A 21807-nucleotide genomic window follows, 5' to 3' on the forward strand; every position below is an offset into this window, starting at 1 on the left:
CTTTGGCCACGAATCTTATCTTGTACCTCTCAATAGCATCATTTGATCGGTACTTGATCGTATAGACCCACCTGTATCCAATTGGAGTTCTCCCCCTGGGAAGGTTCACCAGTTTCTATTACAGTTCTTCTCAAGTGCCATCATTTCCTCTTATATGGCTTGTTTTTCCACTTAGGGTCTAACATAGCCTTAGTAACAATTTTGGGGATGGAAGCAGAAGAAGGAGAAGTTGTACAAGCAACACCTGTAGGAGAGAAAGCATAATAGGAAACAAACTGAGCTATAGGATTAGTACAAGCTCTCTTACCCTTAAGAATAACAATAGGAAGATCCAACTCCGAATGAGGAGAGATGTTACCTGACTGAGGAAGGGGAAGCTTAGGATGTGGTTCCAAAGAGGACTCTTGGTAGGTCTTCTTGGTCCTTATGTGCACAATATTAGGTGCCTTCTTTGTACAAGGTTCATCCACAGTATTAGCATCATCCACCTTTTTATGTTTCCCAATATCAAAAGAAAAATGAGTAAGAGGCAATATGGTAAAAACGGAATGGCATCAACAACCTTTTCACTTTCATTTCCATTCCCCCCTGAAGAGGATGCTGCTGAGGGGCAAAGAAAGGCACAAACTCGAGGGAGGTGACATATTTGGGAATAAATCGTCTACGAGACGAAGGGTGGTAACGCCTGTAGCCTTTGGTAGTGGAAGAATACCCAAGGAAGAGGCATTTGGGAGCCTTGGGATCGAGTTTGGTGCAGGAGGATTTGTTAACATGCACATAACAAACACAACCAAACACCACATGAGGAAGAGAAAACGTAGAAGACTAAGGAGACGAGTGCAGCAAGGTTTTGAGACCCTTGGATTTTGGTAGGCAAGCAATTGATGAGAAAAGCAGTAGTAAGAACGGCTTCAGATCAAAAAGTTTTAAGGACATGCATACCAAATAAAAGGCTTCCACCGACTTCCAACAGATGAATATTTTTCCTCTCAACTACCTCATTTTGTTGGGGTGTATCAACACAAGCAAGTTGATGGATAATACCATTGTCAGTAAAAATCCTTATAGACTACCATACAAGTACTCCCAAATCCCCCTTATCAGACGGGATAATTTTGATCCTAGTTTCAAACTGGGTGCAGACCATTTTATAAAAGTTTTTAAAGGCATCATAAACATCACTTTTTTTTTTTCATAAGAATGGTCCAAGTACAATGAGAGAAATCATCAACAAATGAAACAATATAGCGATGACCAATTAAAGAGGTAGTAGGACAAGGTCCCCAAACAACAGTATGCACAATGTGAAAGGGAACAACGACTCTATTACCAATACCCTAATAATGATAAGATGAGCAACAATGTCTTGCAAAAGTACATGGTTCACAATGAAATACATGAGAAGTAAAGACGGTAAATAAATGAGGTAATTATTTCCTCATAACAACAAAAGAGGGATGTTCCCAATGTTGATGCTAAAGCATCACATTCTATAGAACTACCATCACTATGGCCACATGCATAAGACTGTGGTGTAGTAAAAAAAGACAATTGTGGCTCAAGTTGGTAGAGTTTTCTTCTCACGTCCACTGCCATTAATCCTTTTTGTCACCAAATCCTAAAAAAGACAATGAGAAGGAAAAAAAACGATACAACAAAATTCAAGGGTTTAGTCAAAGTGCTCACACACAAAAGGTTCAAGGTAAGGTTAGGAACATGAAGAACGGAATTAAGTGAAATAAAAGAGATAATGAGAATACTGCCTTTACCAGAAACAGAGGAGAGAGTACCATCAACTATTTGAACCTTATCCTTACCGGAACAAATGGAGTAAGAATCATAAGAACGGGACGTACCAGTCATGTAGTCAGTGGCACTAGAATCAATGACCCATGACAGAGCTGTGGAAGGTGCAGAGGTGGCGACATGTATGGTGGAAGCTGAGACATCCTGTGACTCTGTGAGGTAGATGAGTTATTAAGTTGAGACAAATCGGCAAAGCACTGCAATATCATCCCTAGAGAAGGAGTTGTTATTTGCCTGTGAGAGTCCTCTAGTATCAGTTTCTGTCATAGTAGTATGGGCTATAGCCCCTCCTCTGCAGCCATCACATGTGTCAGTAGATCCACCACATGTACTAGAAGGACGGCCATAAAGAACCCAACACCTCTCTTGAGTGTGCCCAGGTTTCTCACAATGATCACACTGCCGTCTATCTCTGTCATCTCCATGGGATGACCCTTGGCCTCGGCCGCCTCCCGCCATTCTTTGTGGGTATTGGAAGAAAGAGCAGAGCGCTCAAGTGAAGATGTAGAATCCGTAGCACCTCTCCTGGTCTCCTCACTTAGGAGGTAACTACACACCTCATCAAAGGATGGAAGAGGTGACCAGGCCAAAATCTATATCCTGATTTGCTCGTAGTCTGAATTCATCCCACCTAGAAGAATCACCTTTTTCTAGAGATCTATAGACCTTATCTTCATCGTCAGGATTGGGCAACAGAAGATCTCAAATTCTCAGTAATGATCATACTCCTCCCAGAGTCCTATAACAGTATTATAGTAGTCGGAAATGGAGACACCAGATAGACATTCTATCGACAGATTTAAAAAGGCCTTCGGACTATGTAAGGCCATAGAGACCGCCGGGGTGTGAAGCGATCGACTTGTTCCCTTGCTTCATGGAGGGGGCCTGCTAAAAAAGCTAGTAGACCTTCACAAAGTCACTTACCTGTCATAGGTCCTAAAGACACTGTCCCAAATATTCTTAGCAGTATCCTTCCTGATAAATCTCCTATCTATCTCAGGTTTCATGAAGAAAAGTAGCAAAGTCATAACAATAGAGTTTGCAGTTTCCCATTTCTAGTACCTTGGGTCCATGATAGCGGGAGCCTTGATAGCCCTAGCAATATACCCTAGTTTCCCTCTACTCCGCAGGGATTGCTTCACAGAATGTGACCAATCCAAGTAGTTGGTACTATCCAACTTCACAAGAGAAATCTGAGTGCTAGGATTGTCTAAGACCCACCCAATGTAGGTTCCGTAGGTTCCGTGAGATCAAATGTGATGTAAGGATACCCCTAAAAACAACACAAGTGGAGATCCAAACCAAAGGGGAAACACAAGCCCCAAAAAACCTTCTTCTCAGAACTCAAAAAATAAAATTCAGCAAGCTAGTAAGCCATAGAAACTTGATGGAAAGCCAATAGAACCCACTTCTAATTGTGGAGCTTCATCCAAAAACCATATACAAGCATCATACGGGAACACATCCAACAAACATAACCAACAAATACTCTACCAGCCATTCCAGACCAAATAACCCAAAAAAACAGAAACTGGCGATACTTGGCAGCAAATAGGGAATGAGGTTGTGCTCCAAGAGCACAACAAATCAGCAAGCAGGGCTTAGGGGAACCAAACACAGACCCCTGGGCGATTCTTTTGGGCTAAACCACACTCCCAACCAATCATAGAGGAAGAGAAAAGAGAAGTCGAACTTTTGGATGGCGGTAATGCTGTGGTGAGCTCCTCTTCTCTGTGTGAGCTCCAATCAGTGTTTGTAGCCCTCAAATATTCCTCCAAGTGTCTTTCAACTTGTTTCTACAACTCCATTAGGTCTTCTTGTACACTCTTCTTACATAGTATAGCCTCTAATAGACCCATTTTCTTTTAGGTTTCCAAGAGAGACTTAAAGGATGGAACAATGATGCGTAGTCGACTCTCAAACTCTTTTACAATCTCTGATACCAAGTTAGAAATAAGAAGGACTAGGGTTAGAGATGAAGGAAGAAGAGAGAAGAGAGGAAGGAAGAAGAGGGAGCGAAGGAGAAGAAGAATGAGAGAAAAACGTGGGGAGCTTTCTTGCTCTTTCCACATATATTATGTTCAACTAGAACTTTAGGGAAATTACATTATAGACCTCCCTAGGGAGGTGAAAGGGAAAATAAAATACAGCTTAGGACAACATAATATAAGAACAATTCCTAAACCACCCCCATTTCATAAACTCCATCAGACAGGTAGTAGAATATCTCCATAAACTTTGAAGGAAATCTACAGGTTACGTTTTGAGATATTGAAAATCCCACTTTTAGCAGGTTACCAAACCCCAGAAAGAAATAGAATTCGATAGCAGGCTTAGGGTTCCAAACAGAATTTTAGAAATGAAATTAGTGAATGATTAAGCAACAAACTGAAATTAGAAACAGAAAACAGAGAGAAAATAGATTCAGAAAGTAACTCTGATTCAGAAAAACTAAAGTTTTATGATTAGAATTAGGATTGCTGATCAATGGATAATTTTCTGGTTTTGAAAACAAAACTGAAAACAGAACTAGAACTAGAAGTCTGAATATTATAACTGAAGAAATGAACCGAGTGGAACAAAATTAGAAACTAGTCTGCACAGGAAATTAGAAGTTCAGATCTGACCTGTAATTGCTGGATAAGGTTAAGAGAAAGAGGATGCATGATTTGATCAGGAATCCACCTGATCTGACCAAAACCCTAACTTGGAATCCACCAGAAACAATTACTGAATCCACAACAGTCCACTGTTGAATTCACAGTAGTGCCATTTTTGAGTCTCACAAGAGTAAGCCTCAAACCCACAGACCAGTAAAAGCTCAAAGCTTCCATTCAATTATCAAAGCCATGTGTAAGCTGTTAACATTCTTATATAGATTTGTGCTGGACAGACTTAGACTCTGAAAAGGGAAGAAAAAATCAAAACAGAAAAGGAAACTTCCTCCCATGCACAGGCTGTGCTTGGAGTTTTCTAAACTAACGAGGAAACTGAAAATTACACTACTCAAAAAGGACACCGTATAGAAACAGGACTGGAAATTAGAATTAATAGACCAGTCTTTACAAACCACTGAATAATGATAAAAAAATAAAGACACCAAACTGGGTCCACAATTTTGGTTCCCTGGGTGAACGAGATATGAGAACTGCAGGTTCAGTTTGAACAAGAAAACTGGTTCAAAATTGAACAAGACGAAACACAGACCATTCTTCTTCTCTTGTAAAAGCCAACTGAATACTACATCAAGTAGTTTCCTAGTAAGTTTAAGAGTATGAAATTAAAGAAAAATTTTCAGAAAAATTTCTTTCAATTTTCGTGTTTTTCTAAGTTTTCCTATATTCATATCATACGTGGGTCTGGACCTGGTTGTAATCAAGGTTAAAGGCATTGGAATCAGGTATCATATCGATCCTAGATGATACCAATACTAATCCAGACACGGATTGGGATAAGCAGGTTGAGTCGGATTGAACTGGGTCTGACGCCACAAATCGATCCACTTTTTGGGATCGGCTCCTGAATTGGGTATTTATATAAAAAAGAAAATTGAAAAACTATCTAGCTTGTAGTCTTTCTCTTTCTCTCTCTCTCTCTCTCTCTCTCTCTCACACACACACACACACACTCACCGCCTCTCTGCAACTCATTGGTAGCCCAAGTACAGCCTCCCTGCAACTCACTGAAAGCCCAAACACCTCCTCTATGCAACATAGTTTACCATCATCGGACACCTAGCAACACCCCCTTCTCTGTTTCTCCTTCCCCCTCCCCTCTCTCTCTCTCTCTCCCTTTTCCTCTCCCCATCTGTCCTCCCTAGCCCCCTTTGCAAACCCTCTGTCCCACCATCCTATCCTCCTCACCCCCTGCAAATCCTCCTGGCACAGTTCTATTCTCCTGCTTGAAATTAAAAATTCTCATAAAAATCATAGATTTAAGAGATATTGTTGCCCTGTGAAAATCTCTTCCTGAAATCTTCCTAAACTCCTTTGGCTGTAGTTTGAATCATAACATTGGCAAATATCGATGAGTCCGTATTGTTCCACAGCCATACAAGGATTGTAAACCATTTTTCTCTCATCCACTCCTCATACACCTTGGAATCTTTTGGGTTGGAGGTTCAAAATGAAGATATTTCAGCTTCCCTTTGGCTTTAATATAGACTTGGACTTTTGGAGCCCACAGTAAGTAATTTCCAAGTCTTCTACCGAGGTTGAATACTGTTCCATGTCATCAGTTTGTAGTGAGATTGCTTTGCTTCATGGGTAATTTGGTGATTTCTCTATTTCATTTTCAAAGCCCACACCTCGTTGTGCTAATAATACCAATGCCATTTGCATTGCTTCCAATACTGTATTTCATGAATGCATGATGCACATTGAGGTTGACTCACTTCATTCATGAAAAATATCTAAGCGACGAAGGTTCTAAGCATAATTGTCAAGGCGTCACTTAGGAAATAGGAAATGCCTAGGTATTGCCTTTGCATCCAGACAGTTTTGTAGGGGTCAAGGCGGCTGTCTCCTTAGTGTAAGGCACTGGCCTAGCTAGTTTGGCACTTGGTCTAGCACTTATATATGTCAAATATCGTTCAAGTACATGGAATTTTTATGTACTTGAGATATTATTCATAAATAAGCGAACGCCCCTATTTGAATCCAACAAAACTAGTTTTAAAACCAAATTCCAAAAGGACAAATAGTTAGACCCCATTTCAAGGACAAAAACTAGATTTTTGTTCGTAAGGGCGATTTTTAACTTTCAAATGTTGGGGTTTTTCCCAAATCTGGAAATTCCATAAATTTTATCATTAGTAAAACATCGCAAAAAAATAGAAGTGTGGGTAAAATAATTTTTTGTTCTAATGTCCAAAACTTTATTTACATTTAAGTGATTTTAACAACATTCGCACACCTTAAAAATAAGTTCGACCGGAACATAACTTTGTCAATACAACTTGGATTTAAGCAATCTTGGATTTGTGCTCTACCTAATACAAAAAGTCTCATATAAAAATAAATCATTTGACTAGTCAAACTTATTATAGAACAACAACATTTCTCTAAATGTTTGATTTTTGATATTTTAGGTGGCTTAATGTTGATTTTTTTTGTTACAAGGTATATGTAGCATACTAAATGGTGTTAGAAAAGATGGAAAATGAAAGATAACACTTGGACGCCTTCATTGCCTAGGCAATGCTATGCGAGTGTCTTGTCGCCTAAGCGCTTAGGCACCTCTCCACCGCCTTGGGTCACCTTGACAACTATGGTATCATATTGTATCGGCCAATACGTATCAGTATCGGTGGATATTGATGCGATACTTATTTAATAAAAAAGAAGTTTGTATCGATTGATACGATCTGATATAGGTAAGATACACTTCCTTTAAACCTGCAAACAAAAATTGTGAGTGAGATACAAAACTGAGAGCAATCAAAAGGTGGAAACTTATTTTTTTCTTTAATATGAGTTGGAGCAAATCATGTAACATAAAAACCGACGCTAATTTTCACCATTTCAACAATTTTGGTGGATTTACAATGTTCAAATAACGGATGGAAACAGATATGCATTTCTTAACCATATCCATATGTATCTTTAGCATATCCTACATTTCTCAGATATGATACCCAATACTGATACTTAAATCCTTGTTAGCGACTGCATTTCTCTTCCCTACATAGCTTCCTCTCATCAGATTGAGGACATTTTTACCAGAGCTATGTCTTCAGCTTGCCATCAATTTCTCATGACCAAACTTATGCTGTCTGCCCATCAGTTTGAGGGAGAGTGTAAAGATAGAAGATGATATTTCTTTCCTTGTATAGCTGTATACAATTTGTATGATATTTCTATGTAGAGATACCTTGTATAGGTCCATTTTTGTGTATTTATTTTCCATCTACATGAATGCAAGACTGGAGATTTTACTGACTTACAATTTGAACATTCACAGTATCAGTGGTAGGCTGGTAGGGACTTTATCATTATCAGACCTCTTCCCAAAACTGTAGAAAACATAGAATTACAGCCAGGAGAAGCACAATATACCCAGCAACTAGAATCACAACGATATCAATTTTATCTCAACAAATTCACAACTAAGAGAACCAGAACTGATACTTGGTAGCCAAACACCCAATCAATAACTCCACAGTAAGCAGAGAAAAACAGAAAGCACATCTGAAAGCACCTGCTATTGTCAGTTGACATCAGCATGGGCAGAAAACAGAGTACTAAATCTGTTGGAGGCGAAGGCTTAAGCAGGAAGAAAGATACAGAAAGAGATCACTGTTTGGGATGCTCTGATACCATGTTACTGTGGTCAGAACATCTGTGACTGTAGTTGATAGAAGGAAGGAGGAGAAGAATAGAAAAATAGAGGAGAAAGGAGGAGGTTGATGGGGAATAGAATACACCTCTGACCCCACACCATATATAAAGGAGCAACCAGTACGAGGCTCCCACTACTGTAGGGTCTGGGAGGGGCAAATGTCCGCAGCCTTAACCCCTGCTTCACAAGAGAGGCTGTTTCCAAGTTTCAAACCTGTGACCAACATGTTGCAATAGTGCAACTTAAACGTTGCGTCACAGGCTCTCCCACATTATATATATTATGGTAAAAACATGTGACTATTATATAAACACTCCCTGACTATACCAGAAATACCCCCTACTACTACAAATACTCTTTTAACTATAAAAATAAAACACAGTTATGTGTTAACATTTTTTTCAAAACTAAAAATTAATTTTCTTTTCAGGAATATATCCAAGATGGCATAGACTGGACAAAGGTTGACTTTGAAGACAACCAAGGTTGTCTAAATCTTTTTGAGAAGGTATGCTATTTTTTTTATTTTTTTTTCTTGGTGGAAATATTCATTAAACTCGATGGTACTGCAAGATTAGTTTATTTGTTGCTACTAGTTGAAGAAACAATCTGAACTTTTAATGACTACCATAACAGTAATATTTTGACCAGACCTCGCACATGCTGAAGCCTCATGCACTGGGTACGCCCTTTTTTTTTTTATAACAGTAATATTTTGATTGTCTTAGGTTTAGATTCTTAGGTTTAGATCTGGTCAATGGTTTCCAAATATCTTCAGGATGTACCAAAATTCCCAAGACAAAAATCACCATTATTAATATTGATGATTACATACAGACGGCGTACCCAGTGCACGAGGCTCCCACCACTGCGGGGTCAGGGGAGGTTCATAATGTACACACCTTACCCCTGCTTCGCGGAGAGGCTGTTTTCCATCTCGAACCCGCGACCACTAGGTCTATATTGATGACTACATCTTCCATAATATGTCACTTCAAAAGGTGCAGCGGATTTACCCCCCCTCCCCTCTTTTCTTTATGAAGCATGAAAAAATCTTTCAATCAGCCAAGTGATTTTTGAATGAACAATGAAAAACTTTTGACTGATTTAACATATTAGGCTGTTAGGAAGGATTTGTTTGGATGCTGTCAAATTGTGAACTGTTTATCCAATCTTTGTCCTTTTTCAGACAAACATGTTTGGCAGATGTGTCAGATGAATGTTAGAATTATGTTTCTCCATAGCACACAAAGCAACAACTGGACACACTACTGGCATTAAATTTTGCAAATTACTGTACCTTGGCTAAAAGAGGGATCCATTCATTAACATCCCCATGAAAAGAAAGTTAGAAAAAAAGCTGAAGAGACTGATGCCCAGAGCAAGCTCCAAAGCCTTGTTTGGACATTCTGCATTACGAACACCCTCGGAGGTTCTGATGAAGCCCAAGCCCCCACCCACCCCCTGGCATGTGTGTTTGACGTCTCACATTCATTAAGATTTCTCCCACATGTCCTTCACATCATGTTATGGTATTATTGAAGCAAGAATTTTCATCTTCTTAATACGAAGCCAATTGACTGATTAAGTGGCTGATCTAAAGTGTTCCTACTATTTTATATTGAAACTCAGACTGAACCTAGCTTTCAGTTCAGTTTGTTAAAAAAATAAAGCTGCAAAGTTCTTCTCTCTCATAAACAATCAATTTGTCTTTAAGTGGAAACCAAAGAAGGATTAACATAATCAAGTTCCACTTCTTCCTTTTTGGACATACCTTATTGTTATTTGTGGAGTTTGGTTAAATAAATGCTCGTCTACTATTAATTTATGTCTAACCCTTGTACTGTTTTCTCTGACTGTTCATTCAGAAACCATTGGGTTTACTGTCTCTGTTGGATGAGGAGTCTACCTTCCCAAATGGAACTGATTTGACATTTGCTGACAAGCTGAAGCGGCATCTGAACTCAAATTCTTGCTTTAGGGCAGAACGAGCCACTGCTTTCACTGTCCTCCACTACGCAGGAGAGGTTGTCACTTGTTCATTAACAAATTCTCTGCTTTTGAGAAATATTGAGGCATTTGTTATAAAACTGCAAGTACAAATGGTTGTGATCTGTCACAATGAATTTTAATAAGTCTGCTGTTGTAGGTCTCAATTAACCAAGCTGAATTAGTCCCTAGATTAGCAGTGAGTGGACTGAATCATCTTCTCACTCAATTCAAAGCCTCAAAGGGATTTACTTGATGCTGTCCCGAGCTTGCATACTGTCCATTCCTTGACCCTAATGTTTTCAGATCATGTTCTAATTGAGGAGGGGTCATGGGGGCGATCCAGGAAAGAAGACCTAGATAGGTTTGGTCTAAACAATGTTGTGGCATAAGGGATGAATAGCTAATCAAAATCATTGTTGTTTCCCTTTCTTCATTAGAATCCCTGATCCCAAATGACTGCGGGTAACCGCCAAGTGCAGGCTGGCTGAAAAGCTATAAGTTCTGTAATAAAGGGATTTTTTTTTTTTTTTTTTAAGACCAGTAGTGGAGCCTTGTGCACTGGGTTGCTCTTTTTTTACTTTGTGGTGATGTACGTCCTAAAAAAGAAATCACGTGACTGGACTGTTTCCTATGTTTCTTTCTTCTTTGATGTCAAAAACTCTATGTTATGGTGATGAGCAAGTCAGTGAGAGTTAAAGCTCCTAGCTATCTTGTGGTTGCATCACACGTCCATGCATGCCCAACTGGTGCACCACGGTGTCTTCTGTGAATCACCTTGTTCTCTGAAATGCACTATAGTTTTTTCCCTTCTATTTATTCTTGCTGCCTAAAGATTTGAATCTAATTTGCTTCTCTACTTAGGTTGCATATGATACTAATGGGTTCTTGGAGAAGAACAAGGATCTATTGCATTTAGACTCTATTCAGCTTCTGTCATCTTGTGCATGCCGACTCCCTCAGGCATTTGCATCCAATATGCTTATGCATTCTGAGAAACCAGTGGTGGGTCCTTTATATAAATCAGGTGGAGCAGATTCGCATAAGCTAAGTGTTGCAACAAAGTTTAAGGTAAAATGTGAATTTTAGTTTCTTTCTTGTGCCTGGACTTGACTTTAAAGTGTCTCGTAGTCCATAATCATTTTAAAAATTTACAAAAGATGAAGAAATGCAAAAGAGAATGATAGAAATAAACTACATAATTGTCCATGTTGAAATCGAGTTTGAAGCTCCATGCACCTGCTCTGTGGTCTGAAATAGCTGTTGTGATACAATTTTAATGAGCTGACAGGAAGTTTACTTACAAATAGTCAATAAAAATTTACAGATTAGGATAAATAATGGTCACAAAACAATGTCTGTTATCACAACTTAATCTTTTAACACTCCTTGAGAAAGGTGCCTGCAACTGCATTGTTCTTTACTGGATTCTACTTTTGTCTTTTGACCCTAGTAGCACTCTCAAGGGTTTTGCTTTTAAAAAATTTAACTCGTAGATTGAGACCTGTCTAGCCCAAATTTAGGGCTCTCATATGCCTTCCTGTGCTTGTCATTATTAACTATAGTAGTGGTTTTTGTTTAGGGTCAACTTTTCCAACTGATGCAACGCCTGGAGAACACAACACCTCACTTCATTCGTTGTATCAAACCCAACGATTTGCAGTGTCCTGGAATCTATGAACAGGGTCTTGTATTGCAGCAGCTAAGATGTTGTGGAGTCCTCGAGGTGGTTCGGATATCAAGATTAGGCTACCCTACTAGGATGTCTCACCAAAAATTCTCAAGAAGGTTGCTATTCAATTAGATATTCTTCTCTGTTGTTGTAACAAGTCCTTTTAAAGTTACAATGTATTTCAAAAGTGCCTAATTTTTTTCCCTGGCTTTTTTGAAATTTACACAAGGTACGGTTTTCTTCTTCTGGAGAGTGTTGCGTCTAAAGATCCATTAAGCGTTTCAGTCGCTATTCTTCACCAGTTCAATATTCTGCCAGAGATGTATCAAGTGGGCTACACGAAATTATTTTTCCGAACAGGGCAGGTAGCATAATACTTCTTGACCATTGTATTTCTTTTAATATTTAGGGTCTTAGTGGCATTTTCTAGTCAAGCTTCTTCATCCAAACTAAAAAGTTATTATACCTATGCTACGCATTTTTGAGTTTTTGGTTATTGCCAGTCAAAGGTATATCATAGTCCTAGAAAATAAAAGCAATTCCATATGTTATTTGGACAACAAGATGATAATATGGTAGATGCTCAGCCTAGGGCTATGTCAAGGTGGGAGCCATCATAATGTGGGTATGGTTGTATTTCGTAATTTGGGTGAAAGCTTCCTTGCCTTGTTGGATTTGGTTTCTGTAGAATGAATGAGGTCCTTGCTGGTCATGCATCATTGCTAACTCAACATATCCAAGCATTTATATTTGAGACTTGACCTTGGAAGAAAAATTTTCTGATTAATATTGTCATGAATGTTCTGGAAAGAGATAGGTTTTCAAATTCAATGTTCTTGACACTGTGGGTGATCAATGTAGGTTTGCTTTTTATTGCTGCTCCATCCCCATCCACCTGTTATTGCATGAGACTGAGTTGCATGGACCCTGCTTGGCTAATAAAATGTGACACATTGTGTGTAAATTTCTATTTCTGTGCTTGATTAATCCTACGTATTCGGAAAATATCTACTTTCGGTTACTTTTGTTTGCCTCATCTAAGAGTCACAGATTTTTGAGTGTAGCTTATGTTATTTGTGCCAGAATTGGGAAGAATGTTGAGAAAATTTTCAATTTCCATTTTTTTCCCCTTCCATTGTCAGAACCATTTCCACTATATGCTTATTTTATTCTGACAGTTTATGTTATAGATTGGTGTGCTTGAGGATACTAGAAACCATACTCTCCATGGAATTTTACGGGTCCAGAGCTGCTTCAGAGGTCACCAGGCTCGCTCATATGTTAAGGAGCTCAGAAGAGGAATCACCACACTGCAGTCATGTTTGTGTTTCTCATCCTTTTGTTGAAACCTCAATTACCATTTAAAGGGGAAGAAATATCTCAGGACCTGACTCATTATTTGCACCCTATAACATGCCATATGTCACATGTTTAAAGGATCAGAACCTATGTAAGAAAAGATATCAACTTAAAGTTTGCACATCTAAAAGGATATGTTGGATTGGATGAATTTTCCATCTAGTCTCAATATTACTTTTTGGATCTTTTTAATGTTCTATTTAAATTCTCATGCTGTCTGTCTTTCAAAGATACTGGTATTTTCTATATCTAATCTCTTGCATGGAACCCACCAAACATTGTATCCTGATCCTCTCATCATGGAAAATGTGGCAAGTTATGAGGGCGCCAGACCCATAGGATGGTGTATTAAATGAAAAACTGGTATCTTTGATTTCTCTATTTCCTTTTTTGATAACAACATCAAGCTATAACTTTGCAGTTGTTCGGGCTGAGAAGTCCAGAAAGGAGTATGTAACCTTAGTAAAAAGGCATAGAGCTGCTGTGGTTATACAAAAGCAGATAAAAGGCAAAGTTGCCAGGAAAAGTTTCATGAATATTCGTGAGGCTTCAGTGTTGATACAGTCAGGTGAGATTCTTCCTGTATTCTGGGTGTTACTAGTAGTTTCCAATGTTTTAAGAACAGTCATAACAAATGTTAAATTGTATCAGTAACACCCCCCGATATGTTTTCTGGAATATATTGATATTTGCATGATACAGAAATAAAAAATTATTTCTGGAATATCATTGTATTTTAATAATTTTAATTTATCATGTTAATTATCCATTTGCTTAGTGTAAAATAATGGAAGTATTTTCTAGAAAATTAAGTAATAATGTATGCACTATGCATGGATACACACTTTTACAGTTTTATTGGAAAGATTAAATTTTGGTTGGGACAAAATAAAATTTTGTATAAGTAATTTGACAGTTTTATTGAATAGACTTGATTGGCTAAAGAGGATCCATGTAGACAACCCCATTTAGTAGGGATAAGGCTGAGTTGAGTTGTAGTTGTTTTGTATTGACAAGATTTATTCCACTACCTTTACAGAATACATATATAATTTTCTGGAAATAACTCTTTTAAATCCTAACATTTGACAAATTACACAATTTTACTTATCGATTTGACATTGACAAATTTTCCAGGAAACATTTTTGTTATTCTACAATCAAACAAACGGTACCTAATATTTGATGTACTTTTTTCATGATAATATTCGATGTAATTTTATGATTAAAAAAAAGGGATAAAATTCTCTGTGAGGGAGTGCAGCATTCATCATCACCCCCCACACAGCACACTCTCCCTAAAAAAAATTTAAAGCTGTTTTTACACTTTCTATGCTGAATAGAAGTCCTGAGTTGGTTCCATTATCCTTGTTATTTCTTTTGTTGAACCTTGATTCATTTCATTTAGTGATTCTTATTCAAACCAAAAGTGAGTTTTTCTCCTGACATTTGGCATTTTCAGCTTCAAGCCTTGGATTGAGTATTAACTAACTAGTTGATGACGTGGATACATAACAAGCACTACCACAAGGAAGAAAAGAGGCCTGCAGCCTTCCTCACAATTGAATAGGGCCCACTGCTAGTGTGCAATATCAATGAGAAAATTGTTTAATATTATATTTTAATGAAAACCTAATAGTAAATATATGATTCCACATGTCTTCAATCCATAGGCCATGGGCCAGGGCTAACTACCTTGATCAGTTGTCGGGAGTACCTTTACCACATAAATGGGCTAGGATGGGCACTCAAAGGATGATTACTGAATGTATATATCATGATTACTTTTACCAAAAAGGTAAAAGAAAAATATATGTATCTTGACCCCTGATAAACATTTTTTGCAGTTATTCGAGGCTGGCTTGTTAGAGTGTGTTCTGAAGATGTACGTTTAATAAACACAACCAAGAAATTTGAAGGCACAAAGGTATTCTATGCCACTAATATATCAACTCTCTTCAATGTACTTTCTCGCTCATTTTGGTGCCCAGAATATCTTTTGGCACATTTTTGGTATATTTCCAAATGAAAGCCGGCTTTTAGTACACTTGTCTGTTGAATGCTTTTGTTAAAAGAAAAGGAAAAAGAAAAAATCTGTTTAACTTGACACTTGAGGTTGGGTTCATTCTCCTGGTCGAGAGATTATAAACCGAGGATTTAAAACTCAGTACTGCAGATGAGATCGGGCTGTGGTAATCTGGCCTGATCCTGTCTAATCTTTGACTGGAACCGTGAGGTACTGGCATTATCTGATAGATTGCGTCAATCCATCCACCTGAAATGATCCTGATATTTGAAACTTATTTCAGGTCATAGAAATATTACTTACCCCTAATCATCTCTTGGGTTTTTTGAGGTTTTTGAAATCTAATGTCTCATTGTGCTATCAGCACTGCACCTTGTCATCCCTATTTTATCCTTCCTCTTTTCTCAGTTTCTCTTAGGCAACATGGATTACTAAACTAATCATTTGTTATTTCCTTCCACATTGCTCACATGATGCTAAATTGGCTTGGATATCCAAATAGGGTTCTGAAGCTGATGAGGTATCGGTGAAGACTTCAGTCCTTGCAGAGCTACAGCGTAGAGTTCTAAAGGCTGAGGCTGCTCTGAGGGAAAAGGAAGAGGAAAATGACATCCTCCAACAACGGCTGCAGCAGTATGAGAGTCGGTGGTCTGAATATGAGGTAAAGATGAAGTCAATGGAAGAAGTATGGCAGAAACAAATGAAATCCCTACAGTCCAGTCTCTCAATTGCAAAGAAGAGCCTTGAAGTTGATGATGCTGCTGCAAGATCATCTGATGCCTCAGCCAGTGTGACTGATGACAGAGATGACAGTTCAGAACTTGCAAGTGACAATAACAAGGGACAGGAGAGCAATGGGGTGAGATCTGGTTCATGGGCATTGAATAGAGAAATGAGTGCTGGATTTAGTGTTATCACTCGGTTAGCAGAAGAATTTGAGCAGCGGACTCAGGTATTTAGTGATGATGCCAAGTTCTTAGTGGAAGTGAAGTCAGGACAGGCAGAGGCCAGTATAGACCCAGACCAAGAGTTAAAGAGGTTGAAGCAGTCGTTTGAATCGTGGAAGAAGGATTATGCGTCAAGATTACGGGAGACAAAGGCAATTCTACAGAGGTTTGGAACTGACACATGGAGTGTTGAGAAGGTAAAAAAGAAGTGGTGGGAAAGGAGAAACAGTGTGAGGTTCAATTAATTCTGATTCATATTTAGGTTATCAGTATCTCGATTTGATTGCTCTTCCATTGGAATTGATTGAAAAGAAAAATGTGTCAGACATTTTTGTAGCACTTGAAAGGAAAGGGGTACTTTCAGTTGCATTTCAATCCCCAACAAGTTTGTATTGTAAATTCCTCGAGGAAGTGATTGTGTTCTGTTTGAAGAACAGATTCTCATACTCAAATGAATGGATGCCTTTCGTCTTGTATCATTTTCCTTCAGGATTTTAAGCAGTAAGCAGGTCTGGTAAGTAAACGAATGTGAACCATAGGATTATTGAGATGAATACCATGCTTGCATTGAATCTTCAATTGTGAAGGATGCCCCTTGTAATTCTGTCTTCTGGGTGGTGGATCCTCTAAAAACAGTGACTTAAAAACAAACTGGATTAGTCTCATTGTTGTGATGCTACCTTAATAGAAATTAAGAACTTAAAATGACTAGGCAACACGTTGATTGGAACCTAGAACAGAACACATTGATCCAGGCTTGGACATTAGGTTCAGTTGGTTCTAAAATTAGTTAAAAATCCAATTAGTCTGGTTTGTAAGGATCAGTTCTTTTGGAACATGTCTGTTCAGACTTCATAGTAAATTATTGGTTTTTTTTTTTTTCTTCTTTTGCGTGGGGAGAAGGGGGGGGTGAGGTGTCTCAATCCAAGCGCCCATTAACTTTTTTTTTTTATTACCAAGGGTGCCCTTTCTTTGACAAGAAGGATAGATTGGCCTATTTCCACTCCTTGGATTCAAGAATTTGCCTCCCTAATTCCTGAGTTAAATTGTTCCAGAATCATTAAAGAATGGAGCATTGAAATGCAAACATTCTTGAAATTCCTCATTCTTGCATGCTACCACAAAGACTGGGAGCTCTAGATTATCTTTACGGACTTTGATTTTGATTTTGATTCCAATTCAAGATTTTATGTAAGGTGCTTTTGCTCATCCAGGGCTTTTTTTGTTATCTTTTTGAGTAAGCATTAATTCAAATTTTTAGATAACATCATAGGATTTTGGTCCTATTGCGTTGGCCTTCGAGATCATAATAATGACTAATAGGGACAGTCAGGGCATTCAAATTTCATAGTCAGAGGTGAAATTCTTGGATTTATGAAAGACGAACCACTGCGAAAGCATTTGCCAATGATATTTTTATTAATCAAGAATAAAAAGTAGGATACCTAATTTCCAATGCTGGGTTGTCTGTTGCTTATCTAATTTTCAATGCGGAGTTGTGTCGTTTACCTAGTTTTCAATGTAGAGTTGTGTTCAAATTATTACTTTAATGCTTAGCGGGGCTGCCATGAATTCATTGGTCATTCATATTTTCATAAAAGTAGATTGGATGATCGATTGTCTTGATCGTGGACGTAATGCATATAGAACGCTTTGACTTGACCGATATATATATATATATATATATTGTTATGTCAGGTAAACAGCAGGCACCTTATTATAATCTATCGCAATAAGCCTGTGGTTGATCTATAGTAGTGTGTCAGGTAGACAATCGACACCTTATTGTCCTCATCCATAACTCGTCAATCTTTTTGCATAGATTCTTACATTCGTCCTTGCTTTGAACCTCTATGTAATCGACCTCTTCAAGGTGGGATAAGGCTTTGATTGCTGTCGTTATTGTTATATTACTTCAAATTTTATTTCTGGATAAGTGATAAAAGTGACATTATTACAAAGCATAGTTGTCAAGCTATCTAGGCAACCCAAGGCATTATTGAAAGGGACCTAGACACAAGGCGATTCCAGCAAGGCCATCAAGCCGTCAAGGTGCCAAATTATGATTACAAAGACTTACAAAGACATCCTTTCCATTCTATCCTTAATATTGAGGTCTTAACAAGTTTATTATGCAAGCTATGGTCAAACATGGCATTATGCAACTAAAAGAATTGGGATTTGGAGAACCCAAATTGAACCCATTGCACCCCAGGACCAGGTTGAATTTCACAAATAAAAATTAAACTGAACTTTATCACCAAAGGCAAGAGCTGGGACCTCTATACTCAGGCTGTGATATATCAATTATCAGCAGCCATATATATGGTAGAGTTTGTGGGTGGCATGGGATGTAGTTTACAAATGACCAAACAAGTAGATCTAGAGTTTCATGTCCAATGGGAAACTACACAATGGAACTCATCGATAACCAAAAGCCAACAACAACTGATTTTGGAAAATTGGAAGTTTGAGGGAGTGGTGATGAGTGTCAAGGCGATAGAGGGTAAAAGTTGCGAATTTTCGATTACTATTGGGCTACACCAAGGATTGGCCATGAGTCCTTATTTGTTTGCGCTCATAATATATGATATAACCAAGCACTTACAAAACCCGGTTCCGTGGTGTATGCTATTTGCAGATGATATTGTTCTGATAGATGAAACAGTGGAAGGAATTAATACTAAAGTGGAGTTATGGAGATCAAACTTGGAATCAAGAGGTTTTAAGATATGCAGAACGAAGACAATATATGATGTGCCCCTTCAGTCAAACTAGAGGAGGGGATAAAGTGGTGAGACTTGGGGAACGAGAGCTACCCCAGAGTGATAGTTTTAAATATCGGGGATCCATCTTTGACAAAGAGGGGAATATAGATGATGGTGTTGCCCATAGAATAAAAGTGGGACGGATGAAATGGAGAGGTGCGTCAGGAGTACTATGTGACACAAGAATGCTTATTAAACTTAAGGGAAAGTTCTACAAGACAGTGATACGACCAACTATGACATATGAAGCAGAGTGTTGGGTAGTTAAAAAGAGTGAATTGACCAAATGTAGCGGAGATGAGAATGCTAAGAGGGCTGTGTGGTAAGACTAGGAAAGATAGAGTAAAGAATGATTGTATAAGAAATGAGTTGGTTGTTGCACCAATCCTGGACAAGCTCCGCGAGAACCGATTGAAGTGGTATGACCATGTGCAACAGAGACCTGTAGAGGCTCTACTAAGGAAGATTGAGCAAATTCATTTAGAGGGGGCCAAAAGAGAGAGAGGTAGGCCTAAAATGACTATTAATTAAGTGGCGAGAAAAGACATGCATATGGTGGAGCTTGATTCTAGTATGGCCATGGATAGAGTTTTGTGGAGGACAAGGATCCGGGTAGCAGACCTTGTGTAAGGGATGTTCTTGTGATGCATCTTGGATTTCTACCTTATTTGCTTCTCTTAGTCTATTTTCATTTATTTTTCCTTATTTCATTGCTTTTTGATTCTCTTTTCATATCGGATCCATGTAGCCGACCCCATTTAGTTGGGATAAAGTTATGTTTTTAGTTGTTGTTGTATGTAGCAGCAATGCACAACACCATCAAAGCTTAGAACACAGAATCCACAACCACCTTGCATTATATTTTCACATGAGTATAAGACCAACATTAGTTAAGCCATGAACTCAATAGGCAAAAACAAGAATCATCGACTTCCCAATACTGGGATTCACCTATCCATCATTGATCTAGCAAAGAGAACCGCTCCACACGAGTGGGCAATACAAAATTACACAAAGTTTCTCATAATAGACCAACTTCTAGTTATGAACGGTTTTGCATTACTGTTGAGGAGTCAGAAATCATGTAGTTGATGTAAAGCACCAGTCATCCCATCCTTACTTGTGCTCTAATCAGCGTGCTTCATATTGAACAACTGGTACAAACAGAATGGAAATGGTAAATATATTGGTTATGAAAAAGCTGCAAAGTAAAATGAGATGTAATCAATTCAAACAGCAGTTCTTTTTTCCTTAAAATGCCAACAATATTGATCATAGAAAGAAAAAAAAAATTATTTAAACTAAATCCTATAATGTAGTTCAAATAGGCTCCTTTCTATCATTATTTTTTCAACTGCTTATAATGGAATTCACATAGAAACTGCAACCTCAGACATTTGATCCCACTTTGAAGCTAAAGTATCTTCACCCATTTCTTTCAGTAAGATCAACCACAAACTACTGTGTTACAGAACAAAACTGCATAGCATTCTTTCCATGAATAACAATTTTATAGAGAGAAAGAAAAGATTATAGAATGCAACTTCCATAAACTCATGATTGTGCCTCACTTAAAGACTCGGACAGACTACAGTCAGACTTTGCTATTTTATCCACCATCACTCTAATTTAATCTTCTCTAGTATCCCTACTAATCATTTTTCTTCGGACACTATCACAATTTAAAGATAATTAATCGTTTCAATGACTTTAATGTCTCATCGGTACCATGACCAATATTCATTATAAAATTATTATTTTTAAGTTTCAAAAGCCTTCACAATACTTTTTTCTCATCAAACTTTAAACTTTTCATATTATTTCATAACCAAGATATGATGTAACACACAAACTCTCAGGAAACGAAGAGATAAGTCTCCTGAATGTCAGTAACTGTTATAGCAGGTTTTATTACATCAAAGCATTGCTGATGTGCTTTGTTGATCCAACAGATGCCTAATGGTAAAGATGGGAGAAAAAGCAAAGCATATCCACATCATCATGAGTCCATTGTTCATGGGTGACCTTTGAAGTTTGAGGTGGTCTTCTGCTGCTCTACAGTACTCTATGCCATAAACCAACCATCCTCAAGGCAACCAATAGTCTAAATTAGTTCTTTTTGGGCTATTATAATACAATGGAGGTTTTTGTTGTGGATCTAGTCTTTATATATTATTATTATTATTATTATCTTTTTTTTTTGGGGGGGGGGCGCTGGGGGTTTTCTTTCTTAGGTTCTAATGAATATAAGTATCCAATCATCTCTCTCTCTCTCTCTCTCTCTCTCTCTTTTCTTTTCTGGGTTGTGATGCAGATACGGCTGCCCTTTCTTGGTTGGACCAGCATGACCGGCTTTGGAAGCCAAGAGCCAAGAAGAACCGGTCCAACCCAGGGTTTTGGTCCAACAAGGGTTGGAAATAAAATTAGTAGTTTACCTAGTATTTTATTTCATGCTTTTAGTTTCCAGACTTGAACGTAGGAGTAGGATTTATTTCCTTGCTTTGGTTTCCTTTTTATAGTTGTTTCCTAGTTTAGGTTAGTTTCCATTCCAGTTACGTTTCTAATTTCATGTTCCTATTTTCCTATATATTAGTTGTAATCGATTGAAGATTTAGAGAGCAATTTGATTATTAAATGAATGTGTGAGGGTGATCCTCCTTTTCCCCATCTCTACTATGATTTCCCCTCCCTTCCCTAAGGGTTCTCTATCAACTTGGTATCAGAGCCGAAGGATCCTATTCCTTCCCCATCTTTCTTCTTCCCTTCCCATTCTCTGTGTCTGATTCCACCGATACTGAGAACACAGTGAAAAAAAAAGAAAAAAAGAGTCGAGGTCGAAGTTGGAGAAGCAGCAGAGAGAGCGATCGCAGAAAAAAAAAAAAAAAAAAAAAAAAAAAAAAA

At 38.0% G+C, this 21807-nt stretch overlaps 1 protein-coding gene across 2 annotated transcripts in view; it reads left to right on the forward strand.

The window, feature by feature from the left end:
• The window catches only part of LOC122064210 (myosin-1-like), a 43058-nt gene extending 26586 nt beyond the window's left edge, over nucleotides 1-16472 (forward strand). For both annotated transcript variants that reach the window (XM_042627933.1, XM_042627934.1), the window contains 9 exons: nucleotides 8576-8653; nucleotides 10014-10172; nucleotides 10999-11205; nucleotides 11717-11922; nucleotides 12036-12171; nucleotides 12997-13126; nucleotides 13587-13733; nucleotides 15013-15092; nucleotides 15694-16472. In XM_042627933.1, coding sequence (XP_042483867.1) covers nucleotides 8576-8653; nucleotides 10014-10172; nucleotides 10999-11205; nucleotides 11717-11922; nucleotides 12036-12171; nucleotides 12997-13126; nucleotides 13587-13733; nucleotides 15013-15092; nucleotides 15694-16383 — 1833 coding nt within the window. In that variant the 3' untranslated portion in view covers nucleotides 16384-16472. The remainder of the gene's footprint in view (nucleotides 1-8575; nucleotides 8654-10013; nucleotides 10173-10998; nucleotides 11206-11716; nucleotides 11923-12035; nucleotides 12172-12996; nucleotides 13127-13586; nucleotides 13734-15012; nucleotides 15093-15693) is intronic.
• Nucleotides 16473-21807: the final 5335 nt, after the last annotated feature.

This window comes from Macadamia integrifolia, unplaced genomic scaffold (assembly GCF_013358625.1).
Source record: "Macadamia integrifolia cultivar HAES 741 unplaced genomic scaffold, SCU_Mint_v3 scaffold1555, whole genome shotgun sequence".
NCBI lineage: Eukaryota > Viridiplantae > Streptophyta > Magnoliopsida > Proteales > Proteaceae > Macadamia > Macadamia integrifolia.